The sequence below is a fragment of the Lolium rigidum genome, chromosome 4 (assembly GCF_022539505.1).
Source record: "Lolium rigidum isolate FL_2022 chromosome 4, APGP_CSIRO_Lrig_0.1, whole genome shotgun sequence".
Lineage (NCBI taxonomy): Eukaryota > Viridiplantae > Streptophyta > Magnoliopsida > Poales > Poaceae > Lolium > Lolium rigidum.
Window position 1 is genome coordinate 34,338,342 of NC_061511.1, and position 27,106 is coordinate 34,365,447.

Consider the following 27,106-nt stretch of genomic DNA (forward strand, 5'->3'; position numbering starts at 1 on the left):
TATAGTAAAGATTCAATTTACTCTTCTATTGACAACATTAGTATCAACGTTGTGGTTCATGTTCGTAGGTAGATTAGATCTATATCGAAAACCCTAAACCACGTAAAATATGCAAACCAAATTAGAGAGCGTCTAACTTGTTTTTGCAGGGTTTGGTGATGTGATATGGCCATAATATGATGATGAATATGTATGAGATGATCATTATTGTATTGTGGAAACCGGCAGGAGCCTTATGGTTGTCTTTAAATTTCATGTTGAGTAGTTTTTCAAAGTAGTTGTAATAGTTGCTACATGGAGGACAATCATGAAGACGGCGCCATTGACCTTGACGCTACGCCGACGATGATGGAGATCATGCCCGAAGATGATGGAGATCATGTCCGTGCTTTGAAGATGAAGATCAAAGGCGCAAAGACAAAAGGGCCATATCATATCACATATGAACTGCATGTGATGTTAATCCTTTTATGCATCTTATTTTGCTTAGATCGCGACGGTAGCATTATAAGATGATCCCTCACTAAAATCTCAAGATAATAAAGTGTTCATCCTTGGTAGCACCGTTATCAAGTCTTGTCGTTTCGAAGCATCTCGTGATGATCGGGTGTGATAGATTCAATAAGTACATACAACGGGTGCAAGACAGGTTTTGCACATGCGGATGCTAAGGTGGCCTTGACGAGCCTAGCATGTACGGACATGGTCTCGGAACACATGATACCGAAAGGTAGAGCATGAATCATATGATTGATATGATGAACACTTTGAGTGTTCGCCATTGAAATCACACCTTTTCTCGTGATGATCGGGTTTAGGTGCGGTAGATTTGGTTCGTGTGATCACTAAGACAATGCGAGGGATATTGTTTTGAGTGGGAGTTCATCTAGATTTTTAATTATGTTGAATTAAAATTTGAACTCAATTTGTCATAAACTTAGTCTAAACTATTGCAAATATATGTTGTAGAGATGGCGTCCCCAATCAATTTTAACCGAGTTCCTAGAGAAAGAAAAGCTTAAGAGCAACGGTAGCAATTTCACCGACTGGTTCCGTCATGTGAGGATCTTCCTCTCCGGCGGAAATCTGCAATATGTGCTTGATGCACCGCTAGGTGACCCTCCTGCGAAACTGAAATCGATGAAGTAAAAGCTGTTTACGAGACTCGGAAAACTCGGTACTCTCAAGTTCGGTGTGCCATCCTGTGCGATCCGGAATCCGATCTTCAAAAACGTTTTGAGCACCACGATCCTCATGAGTTGATGAATGAGCTGAAAGCTATTTTTGAGACTCATGCGGCCGTGGAATGCTATGAAGCATCGAAACATTTCTTCGAGCTGTATGATGGAAGAAGGCAGCTCCATTAGTGAGCACATGCTCGCCATGACCGGGCATGCGAAGAAACTCGGTGACTTGGGAATAGTGATTCCTAACGAGGCCGGGGATTAATCGTGTCCTTCAATCACTGCCACCAAGTTACAAGAACTTTGTGATGAACTACAATATGCAGAACATGAACAAGGAGTTACCCGAACTCTTTGGCATGCTAAAAGCTGCTTGAGATTGAGATCAAGAAAGAGCACCAAGTGTTGATGGTCAACAAGACCACCGGTTTCAAGAAACGAGGGCAAGTCTAAGGGAAAATTCAAGAAGGGTGGCAAGAAAGCTGCCACGCCTCCTATGAAACCTAAGAACGGCCCTAAGCACGATGCTTGAGTGCTATTATCGCAAGGAGAAGGGACACTTGGAAGCGTAATTGCTCCAAGTATCCGGCTGATACGAAGAGCGGCCTTGTCAAGAAGAAGAAAGAAGGTATATCCGAAATACATGTTATAGATGTTCATTTCTATGGTTCTCGTTCTAGTACACGGGTATTTGATACTGGTTCGGTTGCTCATATTTGTAACTCGAAACAGGAACTAAAGAATAAACGACAAGCTGCTGAAAGATGAAGTGACGATGCGCGTTGGAAACGGATCCAAGGTCAATGTGATCGCAGTCGGCACACTTCCTCTACATCTACCTTCGGGATTAGTTTTAAGCCTAAATAATTGTTATTATGTACCTGCATTGAGCATGAACATTATATCTGGATCTTGTTTAATGCAAGACGGTTATTCATTCAAGTCTGAGAATAATGGTTGTTCTATTTTTATGAATAATATCTTTTATGGTCGAGCACCTGAAAAGAATGGCTTATTTACGTTAGATCTCGATAGTAGTGATACGCATATACATAACATTGATGCTAAACGAATTAAATTGAATGATAATTCTACTTATATGTGGCACTTGTCGTCTTGGTCATATTGGAGTGAAACGCATGAAGAAACTCCATACTGATGGATTACTTGAATCACTTGACTTTGAGTCACTTGATAGATGCGAAGCATGTCTAATGGGAAAAATGACTAAGACTCCATTTTACGGTATGATGGAGCGAGCTACCGACTTATTGGAAATCATACATACCGATGTGTGCGGACCAATGAGCGTAGCATCGCGCGGTGGTTATCGTTATGTTCTAACCTTCACGGATGATCCGAGTAGATATGGGTATATCTATTTCATGAAACATAAATCCGAAACTTTTGAGAAGTTTAAGGAATTCCAAAGTGAAGTAGAAAATCAACGTAACAAGAAGATTAAATTTCTACGATCCGATCGCGGAGGTGAATATATGAGTTATGAGTTTGGCATGCATTTAAAGAAATGCGGAATACTTTCACAATTGACACCGCCGGGAACACCACAACGAAACGGTGTGTCCGAACGTCGTAATCGAACTCTCTTAGATATGGTTCGTTCTATGATGTCTCTTACTGATTTGCCATTATCATTTTGGAGTTATGCATTAGAGACAGCCGCATTCACTTTAAATAGAGCACCATCAAAATCCGTAGAAACGACACCGTATGAATTATGGTTTAATAAGAAACCTAAGTCAGTCGTTCCTTAAAGTTTGGGGTTGCGAAGCCTATGTAAAAAAGTTACAACCGGACAAGCTAGAACCCAAAGCGGAGAAATGCGTCTTCATAGGATACCCTAAGGAAACTATAGGGTACACTTTCTATCACGAGATCCGAAGGCAAAATCTTTGTTGCTAAGAACGGAACCTTTCTTGAGAAAGAATTTCTCACTAAAGAGGTGACTCGGAAGAAAAGTAGAACTCGATGAGATTAATGAATCTATACTCGTTGATCGGAGTAGCGCGATACCGGAAGTTGTACCTGTACCGCCTACACCGGCAACGGAGGAAGCTAATGATAATGATCATGAAACTTCGAACGAGGAAACTACCGAACCTCGCGGATCGACAAGGGAACGTGCCACTCCCGATTGGTATGATCCTTGTCTAAATGTCATGATTGTGGATAACAATGATGAGGACCCTGCGACGTATGAAGAAGCGATGATGAGCCCGGATTCCAACAAATGGCAAGAAGCCATGAAATCCGAAATGGGATCCATGTATGATAACAAAGTATGGACTTTGGTAGACTTACACGATAGCCGAAAGGCTGTCGAGAATAAATGGATCTTCAAGAGAAAAACAGATGCTTGATGGTAATATTACTGTCTATAAAGCTCGACTTGTCGCAAAGGGTTTCCGACAAATTCAAGGAGTTGACTACGATGAGACTTTCTCACCCGTAGCGAAGCTAAAATCCGTGAGGATTTTGTTAGCAATAGCTGCATTTTTCGATTATGAGATTTGGCAGATGGATGTCAAAACGGCATTCCTTAATGGAGACATTGAGGAAGAGTTGTATATGGTACAACCCAAAGGTTTTGTCGATCCTAAAAATGCTGACAAAGTATGCAAACTTCAGCGTTCAATCTATGGACTGAAGCAAGCATCAAGAAGTTGGAACCGACGCTTTGATAAGGTGATCAAAGACTTCGGGTTTATACAGTGTCATGGAGAGGCCTGTATTTACAAGAAAGTGAGTGGGAGCTCTGTAGCATTCATGATATTATATGTAGATGACTTATTATTGATTGGGAATGATATAGAATTATTAAGCGAGTGTAAAAGGTTATTTGAATAACGAGTTTTTCAATGAAAGACCTTGGTGAAGCATCGTATATATTAGGCATCAAGATTTATAGAGATAGATCAAGACGCCTAATAGGGCTATCACGAGTACATACCTGGACAAGATTCTAAAGAAGTTTAGAATGGACGAAAGTAAGAAAGGGTTTTTACCTATGTTACCAAGCAAGGTCTTGAGTAAGACTCAAGGACCGGCTACGGCGGAAAGAAAGAGAAAGGATGAATCAGATCCCCTATGCTTCGGCGAGTAGGCTCTATTATGTATGCCATGCTATGTACACGATCGGATATAGCGCATGCCGTTAGTTTGACTAGCGGATATCAAAGTGATCCGGGAATGGAGCACTCTGGACAGCGATCAAGAATATCCTGAAGTACTTGAAAAGAACTAAGGATATGTTTCTTTGTTATGGAGGTGACCAAGAGCTCGTTGTAACAAGTTACACCGATGCAAGTTGGAACAACGATCCCGATGACTCTAAGTCACGGTCCGGGTACGTGTTTATATTGAATGGTCGCTGCGATAGGTCGGGCAAGCTCGAAGCGGTGCACGGTGGCGAAGTCTTCAACGGAATCGGAGTACATAGCGGCTTCGGAGGCTTCATCGGAAGCGGTATGGATGAAGAGGTTCATTGTAGAGCTCGGTGTGGTTCCTAGTGCATTGGACCCACTAGTCATATACTTGTGACAACATGGGTGCCATCGCCAATGCACAAGAACCAAGGTCACACAAGAGGCTGAAGCATATCAAGACTGCGTTACCACTCGATTCGCGAGTACATCAAAGATGGAGAAGTAAAGATTTGCAAAGTACACACCGATCCGAATGTAGCGAGATCCGTTGACTAAAAGCTCTCCCTAGGGCAAAGCATGACCAACACCGGAATGCCATGGGTGTTAGGTTCCTTACAATGTAATCTAGATTATTGACTCTAGTGCAAGTGGGAGACTTGTTGGAGATATGCCCAAGAGGCAATAATAAAAGTGGTTATTATATATCTTTATGTTTATGATAAATGTTTATATACCATGCTATAATTGTATTAACCGAAACATTGATACATGTGTGATATGTAAACAACAAAGAGTCCCTAGTATGCCTCTTAACTAGCTTGTTGATTAATGGATGATTAGTTTCATAATCATGAACATTGGATGTTATTAATAACAAGGTTATATCATTGTGTGAATGATGTAATGGATACACCCATATTAAGCGTAGCATAAGATCTCGTCATTAAGTTATTTGCTATAAGCTTTCGATACATAGTTACCTAGTCCTTATGACCATGAGATCATGTAAATCACTTATACCGGAAAGGTACTTTGATTACACCAAACGCCACTTGCGTAAATGGGTGGTTATAAAGGTGGGATTAAGTATCCGGAAAGTATGAGTTGAGGCATATGGATCAACGGTGGGATTTGTCCATCCCGATGACGGATAGATATACTCTGGGCCCTCTCGGTGGAATGTCGTCTAATGTCTTGCAAGCATATGAATAAGTTCATAAGAGACCACATACCACGGTACGAGTAAAGAGTACTTGTCGGGAGACGAGGTTGAACAAGGTATAGAGTGATACCGAAGATCAAACCTCGGACAAGTAAAATATCGCGAGACAAAGGGAATTGGTATTGTATGTGAATGGTTCATTCGATCACTAAAGTCATCGTTGAATATGTGGGAGCCATTATGGATCTCCAGATCCCGCTATTGGTTATTGGTCGGAGTGAGTACTCAACCATGTCCGCATAGTTCACGAACCGTAGGGTGACACACTTAAAATTGGATGTTGAAATGGTAGTATTTGAATATGGAATGGAGTTCGAATATTTGTTCGGAGTCCGGATGAGATCCCGGACATCACGAGGAGTTCGGAATGGTCGGAGAATAAGATTCATATATAGGATGTCATTTTATGTGAATTAAAATGTCGCGGAAGGTTCTATGGAAGGTTCTAGAAGGTTCTAGAAAAGTCCGGAAGAAACCACCAAGGAAGGTGGAGTCCACATGGGACTCCACCTCCATGGCCGGCCAACCCTAGTGGGGGAGGAGTCCCAAGTGGACTCCCACTTAGGGAGCCGGCCACCCCCATATGGGAGGTGGAACTCCCACCTTTGGTGGGAGTCCTAGCTTGGCTAGGTTTCCCCTCTTTTGGAAGGATTTGGTTCGGGTCTTATTCGAAGACTTGGAGACCAACTCTTGGGGATCCACCTATATAATGAGGGGCCAAGGGAGGGGGCCGGCCACCCTAAGACCACAACCTGGCCGCCCCCATTGAGTGGCCGGCCACCCCCTCCCAAACCCTAGTCGCCCCTCTCTCCTCCATAGCTCCCGCGTGCTTTAGCGAAGCTCCGCCGGAGTTCTCCACCGCCACCGACACCACGCCGTCGTCGTTCGTCGGATTCAAGAGGAGCTACTACTTCCGCTGCCCGGCTGGAACGGGAGGAGGACGTCGTCTTCATCAACAACCGAACGTGTGACCGAGTACGGAGGTGCTGCCCGTTCGTGGCGCCGGAACCGATCGTGATCAAGATCTTCTACGCGCTTTTGCAAGCGGCAAGTGAACGTCTACCGCAGCAACAAGAGCCTCATCTTGTAGGCTTTGGAATCTCTTCAAGGGTGAGACTCGATACCCTCTCGTTGCTACCGTCTTCTAGATTGCATCTTGGCTTGGATTGCGTGTTCGCGGTAGGAATTTTTTTGTTTTCTATGCAACGTTATCCTACAACTTGTGTGAGATGCAATGGATGGATGATGATTGAAATGTGTCACATATATTGTTTCCACGATGATCCTATCAAACCCTGTACAGTGTACGAATAATCCTAATTGTGCACATTACTTGGTTTGATATAATCGTTTGTGGCATTGCATGTGATTGCTTACGTGAGACCTTTTCGATTGGCTATTTTTTCTAATTGGTTGTCGTATGAGGCCAATGGTTTAAATGTTGCACAATCCAAGGAAAAGAGTTCTACTTACAGCTTGTGCTATGTGCAAGCACATTGCTTGCACACTAGACTTGGTGTGGGGACAATCCCTTTATCTTGTACGGATACACCCTATATATGGAGGTACCAACTTAATAATGTTCTATATTAGACTAGTATTTCAAATTTGTCACCATATTATCAGCTTATTGCCATGATGATCTTATCCAACCTTGTGCTTTGCATCAACAGTCCTCAATGTGCATAGTGGTTGTTGGATAGAATCAATTGAGGCATTGCTTGTGGTTGGTTATATGTGGCCTTGTGATTGTGCAATACTTGGTTGGATAAAATCAATTTGATTGTATTTCAAGATAATGATTAAAATGTGTCACAAGTTTTGTGTAGGAATTATCCTATCCAATCTTGTGCATTTCATAAACGCTCATGATAGTGTATACTACTTGGTCGGATAGAATAATTCACTACAATTTGAGCGTGATTGCTCGTTGGCCACTACTATAACAAGGATGGTTCGGAGCACTTCATGGGGGTGGTCTTCCAGCCTACCATGGGCACATGCCAAATCGGCATTTGTGCTATGGTTTTGGAAGATTCCTTCCAGTATCACCGTGTTCACCAATACTAGATGTGAGTGAAAAATTGCACAACCAAATTTAGATGATCAACGCTAACTTTTTTTAAGAACACACGCTAACATTTTCTTCAAGAACACACGGTAACATAGTTTTTTTTTTTTTTTTTTTTTTTTTTTTTTTTTTGCGTAAACACGGTAACATAGTTTATACACGAGTATTGGACTCAAAACCGGCTTTCTGCACGGTATCAGTAAGCAACCCACCGGCCCATCCCCTTCTGCAGCAGACAACGCCGACGAAAGAGGCTGCCGCCGCCGACGAGATCTGAGACCCCAAGAGATCTGATCCCGACCATTCTGACTCCGCCCGAAGGGAAGCGGAGATGAATCTGTTCCGGCTTGCCGGGGACATGACCCACCTCGTCAGCGTGGTGGTGCTACTCCTCAAGATCCACACCATCAAGTCATGCGCAGGTAACTCGGTAGACACCCCCTGGAACCAGAAATATGAGTAGGATTAGGCCAGTGCGAAAAATTCAGTGCGTTTCTTCAGTTTTATCTGTTGGTTTTCCTCGTTTCCGTGCATCCAAACTTGGAGCGCTCGATACTGGGGATATGGTGGCGTGTGCAATGCACTTTCAGTTAGGTTGAGTCAGGAATTTGTTGATAGAAACGAGGGAAGGTCGATTTCACCAAAATAAATCAATTCACCAAAATAGGGTGTTTTCTTTCTTAATAAAACTATGGCAAAGAATCATAAGTTAAAGTACAGATGATACCATTGTCTGTCTTCCAACACAGAACCTCGACATCTACTTCCACCAATTAATTTCCCAGTTGATGATAATTAAGCATATCATGCAAGGAGCATAAGTTGTAATACTGCTGGATATGCCAAAGCAAGGTTTTTTTTGTAGATTTGTACATAAGAACACATTAGTTATTCAATACAATAAGAGTGGAACAGTAAGTTTCCCACTTATGAGTTAATATTTTTATCATCAGTTGTATATGCTTAAAAGTGAAAGTCAGAAAAGGATTTGAATGCATGAAGGGCGCATATTAGCTGCTCAAATATACTTATACGCTCCTGTTCACTGTGCCACTGGTGCTTCTTTGCTGAATCAAATTAAGTACTGAAGGCCACTAGTAAAGAGTTAAACAACAAACACAACCTAGCACCGATGTTTTGCCCTGACCATTGGAAGGCTCGGAGGCAAACCCATGAACACCCAAATTGGCGGAGAACGCGGTCCTTCAACTGGCCATTCAGGAGGTAGTATATACTGCATGACCCTGTTATAACGTATAGACCACTTAGAGGCTGATGCTCTGTCTCTGTCAGTCTGTCTCTGTCTGCTGAACATCAGATGTTTTATTTTGATCATATCACCATATAAATCGCCCCTCACTTAAAATATTTCGATAAAGGAGTCCTTATAATGGAGAGAAAGTAGATACATCCCTTTTACGATTGTATTGAACAAAACACCTTTAAATTTTAGAAGCTTAAAACTATTAGGTGCTTGATTCAGACACTTTTTAGTCTGCACCGAGAAGATTCGGTCTGTCCGAGGATTTGTTGACATGTTGGATAGAGTATATTGTGTGCAGCCAGAAGTTCACTCTATTTAACTATGTACCTATACTTAGGCCTTATTAGTTTCTTTCATGCCTTCGTGGGCCACAAGCGATCTAGCTAATCTTGAACGCTGAATATCAATCTGGAGGAGGAATTTTCCCTCGATTTTAAAAACTTAATATAATTATCAGCGTTAGACAGTTACCCGCAGTGTCCTCATGCTCAGAATGTTTATGGCTTGGGCAAGCTATGTCTTGAGGGAACTCTTAGGTAAGAATAAAGGGCAGGATGACACTGCTTCCAGACTTAGCTGTAGGTCTATATAACAGGCTAATAGCACAACCGCTGAAGAGCCAAATTCCGTATAAGCCACATTGCTCCGTAAAAACCTGAAGTTGGTTCTTTCCGTGCTTTCTATGTACACTCATACTACTGTCATAAGTCTATGTTAGCACTTAGTTTGATGGGCTTCTGTATTTATATTTGACAACTTATTGCAGGCGTATCTCTGAAGACGCAGGAGCTATATGCACTTGTGTTTGCAGCTCGTTACTTGGACTTGTTTGTTCATTTTGTATCTTTATATAACACTGTCATGAAGCTGGTCTTCCTGGCAAGCTCTTTCACAATAGTTTGGTACATGAGAAGGCACAAGATTGTGCGTAGAACTTATGACAAGGAGCATGACACCTTTCGTCATCATTTCATAGTGCTTCCATGTTTGGTTCTGGGTCTCCTCCTCAATGAAAAGTTTACTTTTAGAGAGGTCAGTTTTGTTGGTTCCTACATTCTCACTGATGCTGTTATGATGCCAAATCTAAAATCTTTACGCTTTTAGTTTGTAGTAGCACTTGAGTCTTAGTTGTTAAAGCCATTGTATGGTGGTGTGATGTGATGGGTGTTACCAGATACTATTGTTGAAATCTTATTGTCTGGACTGCAGTGTTGTGATCATTTGTGCCGTTAATCTGGACAGGTGATGTGGGCATTCTCCATTTATTTGGAAGCTGTAGCAATTCTGCCTCAACTTGTGCTGCTACAGCGCACGAGGAATATTGACAACTTGACTGCCCAATATGTCTTCTTTCTGGGGTAACATCTGCTCTAGTTTATTTGAAGACACAAACTTTTATTTTGCATTTGCATGGAAACAAATAAAGCTTAGGACTATACTTTATACGATAAAAGCTGCCTATATATAACATACCGGTGAATGTACCCTTTCTTTACAATTGTGTTCTAGTATAGATTCCTTGGTTAATTGTATCAATTTCCTAATGCCATGCTCTTGTATTGAATTATCATCTCGAGACCTCATTCTCCCTTTTAGAGCTCGAGGAATGATTCTACTACATAAATGTTTCGGACATATTTACCCTGATGTTGATGCAGTGCCTACCGCGTACTTTATATCTTTAACTGGATTTACCGATACTTCACTGAGCCCCATTTTGTTCACTGGATAAGTATGGACTCTATGCACCATACCTTCCCATTCCTATAGTGGGTGTGACCGACCATTACTCATTTTGTAACCGAGATCTTTCAATGCAGGCTGGATTGCAGGTATCGTTCAGACTCTGTTGTATGGTGATTTTTTCTACTATTACATACTAAGGTATTGTCTTCGCTTCACTGTATCATTTCTGTACTAATATGAAGCACAAGCTGGATTTTATCTAGTCAATCCATACAGTCCAGAAAGATTAATCCAATGGATAGCCTTGTGTCCTGTAATAACTCACTCACTAATTAGATAACATATTTTGTGTGATATGTACTATGTAGCACGATCATCGTACATACGTGGTTCCTAGTCACCACGAATGTTTGCTTTCCATTGACCGTACATTCTAAACAATTTGCAGCTGGAAGAACAATGTGAAGCTAGAGCTACCAGCCTAAGCTTGCTCCTCCCTTCCAAGATACACTAGGGTGTTAGCTTAACTTAATGGACAGACAGACATGAATCACACCATACAGATGGTTTCCTGGGTTTTCTTGTTTCCAGTATTTTCGGAGAGAAAGCTAAGTCGTCTTGTATCTTGTAAAACATAACTGAGTGTATGATCAGCACTGGGAGGTTCTGTACTCTGATATTTTCTGGAACTCAATGACAGTGTTGCTGTACTCCTTTGTTGAGTGAATCTGATATGGTTCAGTCGATGGATGCCGTGCTATGTCGTAATGTTCATGTATGTTCCTCATAAGAAACCGAACTCACGTTGTAGCCCCTACGTGGTGGGTGTCAGTGTGTCACTGGCATCCATAGATCTGCCCCTAGCTCCGGTTCTAGTCCTTGTGGAGCTTGTCGGAGAGTCGCTGCCGTCACATAAGGTGCTCGTTAGCCACGGATCTGGCGGCCAAGCATTTTTTTTAGGGAAATGGGTGTACTTTATTAATCAATCAAAAAAGGATCCGATACAAATAGTCTTCCGGTTACAATCGGAAGGCTAGGAACGTGCTAAACAATGTGCAGCAACATTCGGCATTTCGGCGCACGATTAGTGTGAATAACAGAGCACGAGCTGAAGGAGACCACAATCCTTTTGGTATCTTCAATCACCGGAGCACAGTGGACTGATCAGTCGAGGAAGAACGCGTCGGCTGCACCACAGATAGGCGATCAGTGGCAATGATAACGTCGTCCATACATTCTTCCTGGGCAAAGACCTGAGCACGCCAGACAGGAATGGGCTCAGCTAAGTTAGTGCCTTGAGGAGACATAGTATAGGAAACCCTCCCCCTCCCCCGAGGGAGGACGGGGCTTCCCCCATCCAGTCGGCCGCCGCCCCCTCCACCGAAGCCTCCCCTGTCGTCGCCGCTGGCAAGGTCGCCGGGTGAAGCATAGGTGATGCCGCTGGCGGCGGCTCATCTCTCCCAGCGTTGTGGAGGACATGTCAATCTGCGCCGCTGCATCGCGGAGTCCGCTGACTTCGTAGTCGTGGATCATGCATACGCGCATGTCCGAACACCGGGGAGGGAGCTTGGCTGCGGAAGCCTCCGATGGGCGGGGTGGAGGTGACGAGGAAGACATTGAGGCCACGGTGGATATGCGTGAGAGGATGTGTCATTGAGGGAAGATAGGGTGAGAGGGCAGTGACTGGAAGTGAAATGTGTACATGATGATGTGCAGTTTTCCACAACAATAGACGAGACTCCATAGGAACGATCAATTCTGTTTTAAAAACCGTGATAGCCACAACGCGGTCTGGGCTCAGGAATCTAAATAGACTAATTTTTTTCTCCCAAAGCTAGGTTAGAGTATCTGCAGGCTACCGTGGCTAACACTGTATATAGTCTCGAGCTTCTGTTAAAGGCACCGTGGCCGGACTATCTGCGCGTTTTTGGGCCTTCGAACGCTCGGCTCAGCCAGGCAGGAATCGCTACCGAGCAAATTCCGTGTCAGGGGCTCAGAGCATCTCCAGTCGCGTCCCCCAAAGGGATTTGAGGCGCGTCGGACAAAAAAAGCGTTCCAGCCGCGTCCCCCAAAGCCCTTTTTTGTCCGGCGCGGCCCGATACGGTGTCCGGCGCCCCGAGCCCGTCCCCGTCCCACAGGGGACGCTCCGGGGACGCCGGACACAACGAAGCGAGGCCAACCGACGCGGGGCCGACCCGTCGGCGGCACGGGGAAAATTCGTCTCACACTCCCGCCAAATCCCGCCGCTCCCGCCAAATCGCGCCTATACCGCCGCGCACGGGCCTCCCAAAACATATCCTGCCGCCGATTCATTTCTCCTATCCCGCCGATTTCTTTCTCCCTCCCGCCGTGCACCCGCCGCCGCTACCCTCTCCCCATTCCATGGCGCCGCCGACAGCCCCCAAAAAGATGGCGAAGAAAGCGGCCAAGAAGCGCGCGGGCAATGCGACGATAGGGGCGAAAGCGCCGTTCGCGAGCCGCGGAAGGCGCCGGCTGCGAAGAATAAGCCTGAAGGAATGACCGAAGATCAATGGCAGCAAGATTGCACTGCGCCGGAAGCTATCGACGGCGGAGCGGAAAGGACGGAGGGCGGCGGAGCTGGAGAAGAAGGCTGCGGCGCGCGCCAGCAGCGGCACATAATCGCCGGGTGTATCGCCGCCACCAACGCGAGCCCATATAGTACGAACGTGCCGGTGTGCACGTTCCGGGAGTCTTCTCTCCGTCGTCATCCGCCTTCTACAACGACGGCCCCTCCGGCACTCCGGGTGCGTGACGCCTAACTTGTCACCGCACTACCGGGATGCGCTGCCGCACGGCGGCTTCAACCCCAAAACCTCTACTCCCCGGCGTACGAGCAACGCGAGCCGGGACCCGGTCCGGACGGCGGCCCTTTCACCGGCCGCGAGGGTCCGCTCGAATACGACGGCGCCGGTGCTCGAGGAGGACGACGGGGTTGAGGAGGAGGACGACGAGGAAGAGGACGGGGTGGAGAACGACGAGGAGGACGACGATGAGGACGAAGAGGGCGGCGAGGAAGAGGACGACGAGGGTGCCGGTGACGATGATCTCGTGGAGGTAGACGCGGACGGCGTGAGGACGAAGAAGAAGAAGAAGAAGGCGTCGGGCACACGAGGCCCGAAGTGGACGCCTCTGGAAGATCAATGTCTGTGCGAGTCGTGGGCGACGGTGAGCCATGACTCCATCATCGGCGCCAACCAAAAAGGCGGGAAATATTGGGCGAGGATCAAGGCCGAGTTCGATGAGCGCAAGCTCATCAACAGCGACTACTCGGAAAGTGACAATGAAGAGGAGCCGGAAAGGCAATGTCGACGCGATGGGCCATCATCCGGGCGTCGGTGAACTCCTTCCATGGGTACCATCACGACTTAGAGACCGGAGCGACGGCGGCGCCGACGTCGGCCAAGCTGGTACGCCTGTTTCTTCCATAATCCGTAGCGCCCACATTGTGTTCGATGAAATGACTCTGCTTCCTTTGGTTAGTTTGATCGGGCCATGGAATTGTACGCCAAGTACTCGGAAGGTCACAAGTCTTTCGCGCTGATGCATTGCTATGGCAAGCTCAAAATGAATGAGAAATGGCGGCTGACGCGCTTGTCGCTGTCCAAGGGGAAGGACGCCATTGATGCGGGACGCGCCGGCCGGCAACGTCGGCGGGCGTCCTACGGCAACAAGGCTGCCAAGGCCGCCTTGGCCGGCACGCTGCGTCGTGCGAGAAGACGCAGGCGTCGATCACGAAATGCCTCGCCGACGTCTCCTCGACCTTTATCTCCCGCGACAAGAAGGCCGACCAAAGGTGGGCCGAGCTGCTCAAGAGGCAAGAGGAGAAGGCTGGAGCTCAAGAAACGCAGGGACGACATGTCCCTGCCGAGAGCGTCGACGGAGGGAATATCTCCCCGGACGCGAGCGGCGCACAACTTCTTCAAAGGCCGGATCCTCGACGACATCGAAGCCAAAATGGCGGCGGCGGACGCGGCGGCCACGGCGGCGGCATCGGCATCGGCGGCGGCGGCAGCGCAGCAAGAGCAGGCGACGCGTCTTCTCACTGCTACACCTGCGTCGGCCTCCGCGTCGGCGGCGGAGCCGGACGCACCATGCACGGAACGAGGCAGATCGCGACGAGGTCGTCGTGCTCGACGGGCCTGCGTCGACTCGGGACACGACGCCGTCGACCAACCCCTTCTTCTAATTTGCATGCACCACCGGTCTGCAATATGATCGCGCGCCCGGTACTTTGATCGATCGCCGCTACTCGATCGCGACGAACCGGCGGGAACGATCTCTTTTGAATGCATCTATTTGAATTTCTGATTGGGGGCGGCGTTTGGGGGACGCGGCTGGGGAGCGACGTCCCCCAAACGCGGCACGAACAAAACACGTCCCCCAAACGCTCGATCCGGCGCGGTTTGGGGGACGGTTTGGGGGACGCGACTGGAGATGATCTCAGGCCCACCGGAAACGAGGGACGGCGACGGTCTTCCGGCGGACAGCCGTGCCACAAAATGGGCCATGCTGCGAGGCAACGCCGCCCCTCCGTCCGCCACGACGGCAGCGAGCGAGCTTGAGGCCGGAGCCGGCCTGCGAGAGCGGTCGCGGCGGGGCTCGGTCGTCCACCGGCGGCTGCAACGGGCGACCGGTAAATCTGAATCGCGGAAACCTCGACTTCGTCGTCCTTTGGTTTTTAGCAATATATACTTCATGTGTGATTGGTGTTTGAGAATCTAGTTATTTATCTTTCACTCGTGTAGTCGTGTTGACATGTCTTTTGTTTTGGACTATGCCCGTTCCAGTTGCCTATAAATTTAGATTCAGTATTTGCAATTGTTAAGATAAATAACCTAGATATGCATTTGTGCAATAACATGTCTTTTGTCTTGGAACCGGTAAATCCAAATCGCGGAAACCTCGACTTCGTCGTCCTTTGGCTTTTAGCAATATAGTTCATGTGTGAATGATGTCTTTTGTAACTAAAATTCTTGCCATCTTTCGAAAAGTATTTGCATTTGTGCAATAACGCTTGGAAATTCGCTTGTGAACTGATTTTCTTACAGCGAGCCTTACTCTTTATACTGCTATTTGTTTATATATATTTTTAATAAAGAAATAGGAAGCTGCACTATTTCTATTAGCAGAAACCAAGTTGTCATTTTCTTAATACAAAAAATCGAGTATTACAAGATACTCTTCTGCTGTTTCACATAAAGAAGTATGTATAAGAGCCAAATCGTAAAACCGTAGAGAAATACAATCTACCTACTCAAGGTAGTACTTTGACTCAAAATGAGGATGGTTGGGAGGAAATATTTGTCAGGTTAATCGCTGAATTGCCTAAGTAGCACTAACCCTATGAACTATGATATGCAATACATCCAGCATAGATTAGCAGTAACAGAGATTCCAGCAGGCTAGTCCTAGTATAAAATATTTATGAGATATGTCTCTTCCAAAAAAATCATCCTGGAATGTGTAAATGCCAAGTTACAGAAAATATATGCTTACACTGATTATGGACCATGGAAGTATATGCTTACACTGATTATGGACCATGGAAGCAGGTCCATACAAATAATAATGGGATCGGTCCCTCCCATAGTATCATCCTTGGTTGCGTCAAAGATAAGTTACAGAAGGTAGATGCTTACAAAGACTATGGACCATGGACGCAAGTCTCAACGAGTACCATATCTTGATCTTAACTAGTACAGCTTAGCCTTCACACCGAGGATATAGCCAAATTTATGGTGAGTTTCCTGCAATAGCTTGAAGTATTCTTGGTATTGGGGGTACTTCCAGTTCTAACAAACCCACGAGAAATTGAACCACTTCACCCATGGTTGGTCAATTGGATTCGCTGTCTTGGATACACCAACAGGCCACCTTGCATACCCTCTCAACCTCCTCCAAGTTAACATCACCAAGTAACTTGTCATCCAGCAAGCTCTCAACGTGTCCCTCGAGAAGTTTACTTGCGACTTGGACTGGGAAATATGCTGAATTATCACTAGTGCTACTGTTATCTTTGCATGTACTGTTACTCTGACCCGATACTAGTTCAAGCAACATCATCCCATAGCTGTAGACATCCACTTTTGGTGTAATGGCCACTCCGCTGATCCATTCGGGTGCAAGATAACCTATAGTTCCTCTAAATGTAGTCAAAACTCGGCTAAAGTCCCTCCCTAGGAATTTGGCCATACCAAAGTCTGCGACTTTAGGTACGAATGAGCTGTCAAGAAGTATGTTTTGTGGCTTAATATCACAGTGTATGATACGATCACTGCAACTCTCATGCAAGTATGCTAATCCTCTTGCAGTTCCAAGGGCTATTTGGTAACGGGTACTCCAAGTTAGTACCTTTGTGTTGCCGCGGAAGAGATGTGCATCTAGGGAAAGATTTGGCATGTACTCGTATACAAGCAATCTCCTAGTGCCCTGAGAACAAAAGCCAATAAGCTTAACCAAATTGATGTGTTTGATAATTCCAATTGAACTCACTTCGGCTCTGAATTGCTTCTCTCCTTGATGGACACCATCAAGCCTTTTCACAGCAATAGCTGTTGAGTCACTTAGTAACCCTTTAAACACAGATCCAAAGCTCCCTTCCCCTAGCTTCACTGAGAAATTCTTGGTTGCATGTTGCAGATCAATGTATCTAAAAGCCACGATTACATTGTGTCACGGCCCAGCACCGGCCTGGAAGCAAACGGGCCAAGAAGAGGCAGAAACGCCAGTTGGCTGAAGCCCAACTGGACGAAGAGAAGATGTCGTGCGGGACTGGCTTGGAAGGGGAATAAAAGAGGAGGAAGAACGGGAGAAGGAACTCGAACAGAAATGAGGAATTAGTTGAATCAAATGTAATTTCCCCTTCAAATCCTGTTGTACTTCCAAACTTGCACTTCTCTGTGAGGATCTGTAAGCGAGGTCGTAACAATTGGTATCTTGAGCCCGTTTCGATTCCCTCGGAGTACGCTTGATCTATCAGTCAGTCTGCGGTTGGTGGTGATTCTCGAATCGCCGCCGTAAGTCCCATCTTTCGGCTCGATCGTGTATCCCTGGGTCCGATCTGGCGCCCAGGAAGAAACCGACGGTGGTGCAGACCCAAATCGCTTCCGCTATGGCCACCGTCGATGAAAACCACGCCGCCACCAACGCCAAGCTCGACGAGCTCATGGAGAAGATGGGGGCGCTCACGGGGTGGATGCAGACGATGAGCGCCACCACCACGGAGCTGACGAAGAGCACGGCACTCCTCCAGCTCCATGCGGAGGACACCGCCTCCCGGCTCGGCCTCCTGGAGACGGGCGCCATCACGCGGCCCGCGAACATCACGGAGCCGATCGCGCCGACAACCACCGTCGTGCGGACCGACACCGACAAACAGCCCAACGGGCGCGGCGAGGCTCTTCACGTACGGGGGCAGGATTCGGGGGTCACTCGGCCGCCCGATCTGCCTTCGGCCAACGGTACGTTTCATGATGCACGACAGTCGTTCGACAGAAGTTCTGAGCCGGAGAATTTGCGTGTCAATTTCACACAGTATCCACAGCAGTCACACCAAAACCTCCATTCTCAGCACCACGAGCATCAGCACCACCATTCCCAGCACCGCACGTCGTTTGGCACGACTCCTAAGATGGATTTTCCAAAATTTGATGGGGATGATCACCAGATTTGGGTAGACAATTGTGAACTCTATTTTGACATATATGGAGTTTCACCACCTATGAAAGTCAAATTCGCTGCTCTCAACATGGTTGGGAATGCAGCACTCTGGCTTAAAACTGTGCAAAAGCGTAGGAAGTTCGTTCACTGGGAGGAGTTAACCACTGCTGTAGTAGATCGCTGGGGCAAAAGCAAACACACCTTCTATATGAGACAGATGCTAGCTCATGCGCAGCTTGGTTGCGTAGATGAATACACAACTAAATTCAACACACTCAAACACCAAATTCTCCTAGAGGATCCTTATACAAGTGAAGTCTTGTTTGTAGAACGCTATTTGGCTGGTTTAAAACCGGAAATTAGAACTGCTGTAGTTTTACATTGCCCTGATGACGTTGAGACTGCGAGTTTGCTGGCAAAACTGCAGGAAAGCGAGCTGGAATAGGAGAAGACCAGTAGCTTCACTCGCCACCGTGACAAAGACAAGCACAGGTCATTCGCTGTTGACAAGTTGAAAGGAGCCGCTCGTGCTGATGACACCACAAAGCTTGACAAACCTCGTTGGGACAGCAAATTGGAAGCACTCCGGGCTTATCGCAAATCCAAGGGGGAGTGTTTCACTTGTGGTGAGAAGTGGAGTAGGACACATAAGTGTGCTACTCAAGTACCGTTACACATAGTGGAAGAGTTGCTCGAAGTTCTCCAGATTGACGATGATGATAGCCACTCGTCATCAGGTAGCTCAACTGCCTCTGAAGATGATTTGATGCTCCTTGCACCCTTGGCAGCACCATCAAAACCAAAGGCACGCCGAACCATGCGTCTCCATGGCATGGTTGGGAAGCAGCACATATTGATATTGGTCGATTCTGGTGCCAATGCCTCCTTCATCAGTACAGACTTGTCAGCGCAGTTGGGGCGGGAGTTGCAGGACACAGAGCCAGCTCGCTTTGTCGCAGCAAATGGTGCGCCCCTTGTCAGCTCACAGATGGTACTCCAGCTACAGTGGCTCTGTCAAGGCCACTCATTCGTCCAAGACTTTCAGGTTCTACCACTGCCTTGTTACGACATGATTCTGGGCGCTGACTGGTTGGAGGATCATAGTCCTATGTGGGTGCATTGGAAGAAGCGTTGGATGCGCTTCACCCACAATAAGAGACGGGTCCGCCTCGTGGGCATTCGAGATAAACAACGAACCTGCCGTCCAGTGTCGGTGGCCAAATTACATGGGTTGTTGCGCCGCGGAGCTGTGGCTGACTGCATCCAAGTGCGGCCAATTCACCAGGAGCCGGACCTCAATGCCCTGACAGCGATTGACATGGAGGCAATTCCCGTTGAAATCCAGAGTCTCTTAGCAGAATTTGATCAGCTGTTTGCAGACCCAGTTGCTTTACCCCCGAGGCGTGACTGCGATCACCGCGTGCCGCTTGTGCCGGGTGCTCAGCCTACCAATGTGCGCCCCTACCGCTATGCGCCACATCAGAAGACAGAAATCGAGCGTCAGATACAGGCAATGCTAGCACATGGAACTATCCGACGCAGCTCAAGCCCTTTTGCGTCTCCAGTTCTTTTGGTGCGCAAGAAGGACGGGACATGGAGGTTCTGCGTCGACTACCGCCAACTGAATGCCCTCACAATAAAAAACAAGCACCCCCTGCCTGTGGTCGATGAGTTACTGGATGAGCTTGCGGGAGCACAATGGTTCAGTAAGTTGGACTTGAGCTCGGGCTACCATCAGATTCGCATGGCGGCAGGAGAAGAGCACAAGACGGCATTCAGGACACACCAAGGGTTGTACGAGTTTCTCGTCATGCCCTTTGGATTGACAGGAGCACCAGCAACTTTTCAAGGGGTGATGAACTTGTTGTTCGACAAACTGTTGCGACACGGTGTACTCGTTTTTATGGATGATATTCTTGTCTATACATCCACCTTGGAGGAGCACAAGAAATTGTTGCGTGCTGTCCTTCAGACACTTCAGGAGAACCAGTTGTTCATTAAACGTTCCAAGTGTTTGTTTGCCCAATCCCAATTGGAGTACCTGGGGCACGTGATCAGTGGCGCCGGAGTCGCTACTGACCCAGAAAAGGTGGCGGCTGTTCAACACTGGCCACAACCCAACAATCTGAAGGAACTCCGCGGCTTCCTAGGCCTCACAGGGTATTACCGCAAGTTCGTAAAAAACTACGGAGTGATCGATCGGCCATTGACGGAATTACTAAAGAAAAACATTCGGTTCCAATGGACACCCGTGGCAGCATCACAGCGTTTCATACCCTCAAGATGGCGTTGATCAATGCTCCAGTTCTGGCCATTCCAGATTTTTCTCGTCCATTTGTGGTGGAAACGGACGCCAGCAAAATGGGCATTGGCGCCGTGCTCATGCAAAATGATCATCCAGTGGCTTATCTGAGTAAAGCTCTCTGTCCCAAGAATCAGGCATTGTCGACATATGAGAAAGAGTGTCTGGCAATCCTTCTCGCGGTTGATAAATGGCGACCGTACCTGCAACAACACGAGTTTACCATACGAACTGACCAGAAAAGCTTGCTTCACTTGACTGAGCAGCGCTTGACCACGGGAATGCAACACAAAGCTTTTGTGAAGCTGATGGGGATGAGTTACAAGATCCAGTACAAAAAAGGGATAACGAATGCTGCTGCGGATGCCCTATCTCGTCGCACCCATGAGAATGAGTTCTTGGCAATCTCTGCGGTGGAACCAACGTGGCTGCAAGTTTTGACAGAAGGATATAATGAGGATCCAGAGACAAAGAAGCTGTGGTCTGAGCTCAGTATGTCTGGGCACAACGACAAAGGTTACTCCCTCGAGCAAGGAGTGATACGTTTTCATGGCCGCATTTGGGTTGGAAACAATGTCACGGCCCAGCAGCACATCATCCAGGCTCTTCATTCCAGTGGCATTGGCGGCCACTCCGGTGTTCTGGCCACTTACCAACGTATCAAACGCATGTTTGCGTGGCCACACCTGAAGCAAACCGTGGCGCAGTATGTCAGCACCTGTGCCACTTGCCAGCAAGCCAAGACTGAGCACACAAAACTTCCGGGGCTGCTGCAGCCTCTACCTATTCCACCATTTCCCTGGCACACGGTCAGCATGGATTTCGTGGAGGGGCTACCTCGTTCGCAGGGATACGACGTCATTCTGGTGGTCATTGACAAACTCACAAAGTATGGTCATTTCTTGCCCTTGAAGCACCCCTTTACGGCTGCTCAGGTAGCGCAAACGTTTCTGGATGGCATCTATAAGCTGCATGGCCTGCCACAACGAATCATATCTGATCGCGACAAAGTGTTCACCAGCACCCTTTGGCAGGAGCTGTTTCGACTGACCGATACTCAGCTGATGATGAGTTCAGCTTATCATCCCCAGACAGACGGGCAAACAGAGCGTCTCAATCAGTGCTTGGAAGCATTCCTCCGATGTTCAGTACACGCCACTCCTAATCAATGGTCCAAGTGGCTGCCGCTCGCGGAATACTGGTACAACACTTCTTATCACTCCGCCCTTCAGCGCTCGCCATTTGAGACTCTATACGGGCATGTTCCTCGGCATTTTGGTACGCCAGATCCCGCTTCGGTCACGTCGCCAGAATTGGAGAAGCTCCTTCAAGATCGCTCCACAACCATGGCCTTGCTGCAACAGCAATTGTTGCGTGCCCAGGAACGCATGCGGCGACAGGCTGACAAGCACCGAACGGAGCGCACCTTCCTGGTGGGCGACTCTGTTTACCTCCGTCTTCAACCTTATGTCCAGACTTCGATCGCGCGTCGCAGCACCCAGAAGTTAGCTTTCAAGTTCTACGGGCCCTACAAAGTGCTCCGTCGGGTGGGCGAAGTTGCTTACAAGCTGGAGCTACCCACTGGAAGCCGTATCCATGATGTGGTGCACGTTTCTCAGCTCAAACGTCACCTGCCTCGTACACACCAAGTAAGTGATCTGAGTTCTGTGATTCTTTTGGACACTACCAACATGTTGCAGCCACTCGAGATACTTTCGGCAAGATCGATCCAGCGTGGTGGGGTGGCCATTCCTCAAGTTCACGTGACCTCGGGACACGTCGACGCCACCAGCGACGACCTGGGAGGATGCATTTGCTCTGCAAGCAATGTTTCCCAATGCACTGGCTTGGGGGCAAGCCAGCTCTCAAGGGGTGGGGCATGTCACGGCCCAGCACCGGCCTGGAAGCAAACGGGCCAAGAAGAGGCAGAAACGCCAGTTGGCTGAAGCCCAACTGGACGAAGAGAAGATGTCGTGCGGGACTGGCTTGGAAGGGGAATAAAAGAGGAGGAAGAACGGGAGAAGGAACTCGAACAGAAATGAGGAATTAGTTGAATCAAATGTAATTTCCCCTTCAAATCCTGTTGTACTTCCAAACTTGCACTTCTCTGTGAGGATCTGTAAGCGAGGTCGTAACACATTGCCACCTTGTAGATTATTGTACATGCAGGCAGCTTGCTTCCTCTTGCTCTTCCATATCAGCAGAAACCTCGTGACAACTGTCAACAAACCCAAAGCAACAACACTTGGAGCAGTGGCAGCCCATATAACGTCTTTGCCTCTCTTTTTATGTCTCCTACTTTCTGCTTCCTTGGCAGAGATGCGAAGGTAGAGGATTCCTCCGTCACTGGTAGTTTCAGTTTTATCCTCTTTGATGTTAAGCAAGTCATCATACCACAGGGAGCATCTGTTGCCATAGGAATATGCAGTGCAAGAGCAATTATGCAGGCAAGCTTGTGCACAATCGTCTATGCTCCCAACAGCTTCTGTAACTGTGGGCATTGAAGGCAGTGTAACTCCTATCATGGAGTAGAACTTGTCCGTCGTAGCATTCCAGCTTTGGTTCCTGGTACCGCAATCCAATGGCATATTTCTTATGCACCCGCCAGATCGATCCTGTATCTCCCAATCCTTAGGTGATCTAATTGAGAAGCCCTTCATGCGATTACACACTTGGGCTGTGCTGCTGTTGCAGATTGTGAATGGTCCACATGTAGCATAGACATCACATTGATCTCTAGGCTGGGTGAAGACCGTCACCCAATCTTGTAAACTCTCAAGCCAGATGAGTTGTTTTTCCTGTCCAGAGATGTCCAAAACGTTAACGGATATGAGCTTGTCATCTATCAAATGGTACATGAAGTACTCCTCTTTGTCGTTGTTGACAAATTCAAAGGTATAAAGATGGTGTGTAGACATTTCTGGCATCGAGTTGAAGTATTGACCATTCCATTCCCCAGTAGACCAATACACTATGGAAGAGTTGCATAGTTTGTAGAGGAATTGGCCAGGATCAGTAGTGTCTAGGTCTACACAATAGCGGCCAGGAGCTGGATCAATCAAGCTCTTCTTGGAGACAAGGCAACGGTTCAAACCAGTGATCTTATCCAGGCCTCGCTTTGCACCAGGGAGCAAACCATCAGTGGGGTAGTCAAAGCTCTGCCACATGATCTTGGATGAGTTAGATGCATCTCTTAACATGAGGTTCCCATTGTCCAGGAGAACAACTGTAGTGTTCTTGGCTCTGATATTAGCATGGGTTGACCAAATTATCGACTTGGTGTCTTGGTTTAAGATGACAAGGTTACCATCATTGGAGATTGTGAGCTCCGAAATCTTATGGTCTACAATCGGGCTGTCCCTATTTGCAACCCATACTGGGGTTAACTTGGTTATCTTATCAAACCATATGCCTAGGTACCAGTTACTGGGAATCTGTTGGGAGAAGTACTCACTGCCTGGTTGGAAGAAGCCGAGCGCAAACTTCCCATTCTGCGAGACAAGCTTGTCTTCCCCGGTGAGGCGCTCACGGGCTGAAATCATGCTTCTTGCTGTCGAACAAGGGATGTGCAGGGTGGAGAGAAGAAACACAAATATGATGGCAACAAGAGGCATTGTGAGCAAAGGTTGGATGCGTTGCTGGATCACACTTTAATATCTGGAGAAGGAAGAGTCTTCATGATACATGGCGGTATGATATGGTGAGACCGTTGGCTGCGGAGTGACTATACATCCATTCTTGATTTTGTATGTGTGTTACTTCATGAATATAAGCCTAACTTACTGTACAAATCTCAACTATCTGTTGAGCCATGAGTCTAGTAGTAGCACTGTAGTAGCAAGTAGCAAAGTGTCCAGTGTGAGGCCCATGGAGGCCCAGGTCCAGTAGTATTGTAACCCTAGATCAGATGATATAAATACAGAGTGTGGTGGTCTGAGTGACCTAACCCACCCATTTGCTGAAACTCTACATGGTATCAGAGCCTAGGTTTCCTTCCTGCTAGTGCTAGCCGCCACAAACAGTACCAAACAAGTTCTTCCTTTGACCATAAAAACCACCGTTGAGATGTAGAAATCCAGGCGGCGGGAGGCCGCATCAAGTGCTCTGCGTGGGTTGCGGCTATCTCACACAGCGATGTGAGTTGTGTGAGATCGGCGGCTGCTCGCGCGGGGAGAAAGAAGAAGGCGAAGAAGGAGAGAAGAAGAGGTGGATCCGTGGCAGATCCGTGTGAGGGGGAGATGTGGAGGCGTGCGGAGTAGGAGCGGCCAAGTGGGGCGCGAATCTGAGCGGAAATGAAGTGGTGCTGGTTGCTCGCACGAGCAGAAATTGGGGCGAGCTGTGGTTGCTGGCAGGGAGCTGGGCTGATGCGGCCGGATGTGAGCGGTGGATTTGCTGCGTGTGCGTGCGGGATGGCTAACAGCCTCTGACGGTTGGTGCAAGGCGCGCAGGTGGATCAAGAGGCGGTCTAGCTTGGGGCGTTGACCTGAGGAGATGCGGCCAGGCGTTGGCGTGGTAGCTGGCGGCACGGGTGCGAGCGGAAGCTGGCTGGTGGTGGCTGATGCGCGGCGGCGCTGTGGGGATTGGCGGCCGGATGTATGATGAGGCCTATGGGAGAAGAAGGAAGTCGGTTTTACTGCTCCCTGCTTGCTGCAAGGAGCAGAGGGGGAGAGAGAAGCTAGTTTGTCTTGGTTCGCTGCAAGACCAAGGAGAAGATATGGAAGGAAGTGACGGAAATCTGCTGCAGCTATGTGGGCACCGCTTCAGGGGGAGAAGAACTATTGTTGCTATCTATGTTGATTTTCTTTTAGGGGGAGAGAGAGAGAGAGAGAAGGGGGTGTGGAGCTATGGTGGAGGCAGGCAGTAGGAGGAGACCCTCAAACAGGGGGAGAAAACGGAGATGGGAGGCTGTGAGGATATGTGGTGATGGAGTTGATGAGGCTGTGGTTGAGTGGTGATGGTGATGGTTGTGGATATGTCCAGGGGAAAGGCATGCGTGCCTGAGGTGAGACTGGTTGAGGCATGACCGAGGGGAGAGGCATGCGTGCCTGAGGAGTAGATGGTTGAGGCCGGAGTTGGCCGCGGGTTTGTGGGAGAGACGGAAGAGGTCAGTGGCCGGGTAGAGTGGAGAAGAGAGGCTGAGGACATTGAGGCGAGTGTGGATGGTTCTGCGGAACTTGTGTGGTGAGGCAGCCGGGGTTGTTGAGGACGTGTATGGTTAGGAGTTGTGCGTATCCCAGATGGTTGAAGCTGGATGTCTTCGCTGCTGATGAAGAGATGAATCGAGATGACAAGATGATGGAAAGTGCAATACTGTCATGTATCCTAGGAGTTATGCTTAATGTTCATTAGTGGTAGTTGTTTTTTGGGTCACGTAGTTGTTGCAAGATGACCATGGTTGTTTATCCATGATCATCTTGAGGGGGAGTGTTGAGCCATGAGTCTAGTAGTAGCACTGTAGTAGCAAGTAGCAAAGTGTCCAGTGTGAGGCCCATGGAGGCCCAGGTCCAGTAGTATTGTAACCCTAGATCAGATGATATAAATACAGAGTGTGGTGGTCTGAGTGACCTAACCTACCCATTTGCTGAAACTCTACACTATCATTTCCAGATCGTGGAATAAAATGAAGATGATATCAATGAGACGATAGCAGCCTGGCAGGTGATGGGCAGAGCACAACCACATGGATACTACCGGAAGAATATTCTACGCTGTTGCAGGTTGAGTGCCAGGAAAGGGTAACTGCACTGTATGAGTCTTACTGGTAGAAGAATATTTGGTTGTTCCACATTTTCTTTGACTGGAAGAGATACAAAAGTCTGAACTTGACCAGTTCCACACAAATAATGATGGTCCATGAAAGAGGCAGGTTTGTTTTACTGCAATTAATTGCATATGCATCCCACTTCAATGATACGCACCCCAAAAGTAAAAAAAAAAACATTGAAAACATTATGCATAGAAAACATTGTATGTCTTATTCATTTGCAATATTAGAAATATTGTGGCCATTTGGGTATTGCACAGGAAAAACGTGAGATGAATGGCTGGTATAACAATTATATTTGCACACGGTTATTTTTTCTGTATTGTTCGCAAATGATAATATTTTCACGACCTTCTGCAAGAGACTTAGTAGCTTGCTGCATGTCAGTGAACATGTTCTCTCTTGTTTTGCATGAAAAGGTCGTTATTTTAGTATTGTTCACAAATGATCATACTATATATGTCTTGCTGCATGTCAGTGAATATGTTCTCTCTTGTTTTGCATGAAAAGTTCGTTATTTTAGTATTGTTCACAAATGAACATATTTCCTATTTCCATGATCTTTCTGCAAGGAGACTTGTACACCAATGAATATACTATATATGTTTTGCACAAAGCAGTGAATAAATTCTGATCTATATATAAGCTGGCGGGCAAGGCATAGACCATGTAAGTTCAACTTTTCCATAAGTTAGATCAAAGGATATTTTTGCCTAACAAGCAGCTTCGCTGTTCTAATGTGGAAGCATTTTGGTACATCTACCTG

At 47.3% G+C, this 27,106-nt stretch overlaps 1 protein-coding gene and 1 pseudogene across 1 annotated transcript; one reads left to right on the forward strand and one right to left on the reverse strand.

The window, feature by feature from the left end:
- Nucleotides 1-7,845: 7,845 nt before the first annotated feature.
- Nucleotides 7,846-11,288, forward strand: LOC124708244 (ER lumen protein-retaining receptor-like). Its single transcript, XM_047239931.1, has 6 exons — nt 7,846-8,066; nt 9,675-9,940; nt 10,151-10,266; nt 10,567-10,640; nt 10,729-10,792; nt 11,043-11,288. The coding sequence occupies exons 1-6, from the start codon at nt 7,976-7,978 to the stop codon at nt 11,077-11,079; spliced, it is 648 nt and encodes a 215-aa protein (XP_047095887.1). The 5' UTR covers nt 7,846-7,975; the 3' UTR covers nt 11,080-11,288.
- Nucleotides 11,289-16,348: 5,060 nt separating this feature from the next.
- On the reverse strand, nt 16,349-24,190 carry LOC124646866 (annotated as a pseudogene).
- Nucleotides 24,191-27,106: the final 2,916 nt, after the last annotated feature.

What these genes read in the sequence shown, in the direction of transcription:
- LOC124708244 (XM_047239931.1), top strand. Translation starts at nt 7,976, where the DNA reads ATGAATCTGTTCCGGCTTGCCGGGGACATGACCCACCTCGTCAGCGTG. An exon ending in CAATATGTCTTCTTTCTGGG is followed by an intron (nt 10,267 to 10,566) that starts GTAACATCTGCT and finishes ATGTTGATGCAG; the next exon opens with TGCCTACCGCGTACTTTATA. An exon ending in CCATTTTGTTCACTGGATAA is followed by an intron (nt 10,641 to 10,728) that starts GTATGGACTCTA and finishes CTTTCAATGCAG; the next exon opens with GCTGGATTGCAGGTATCGTT.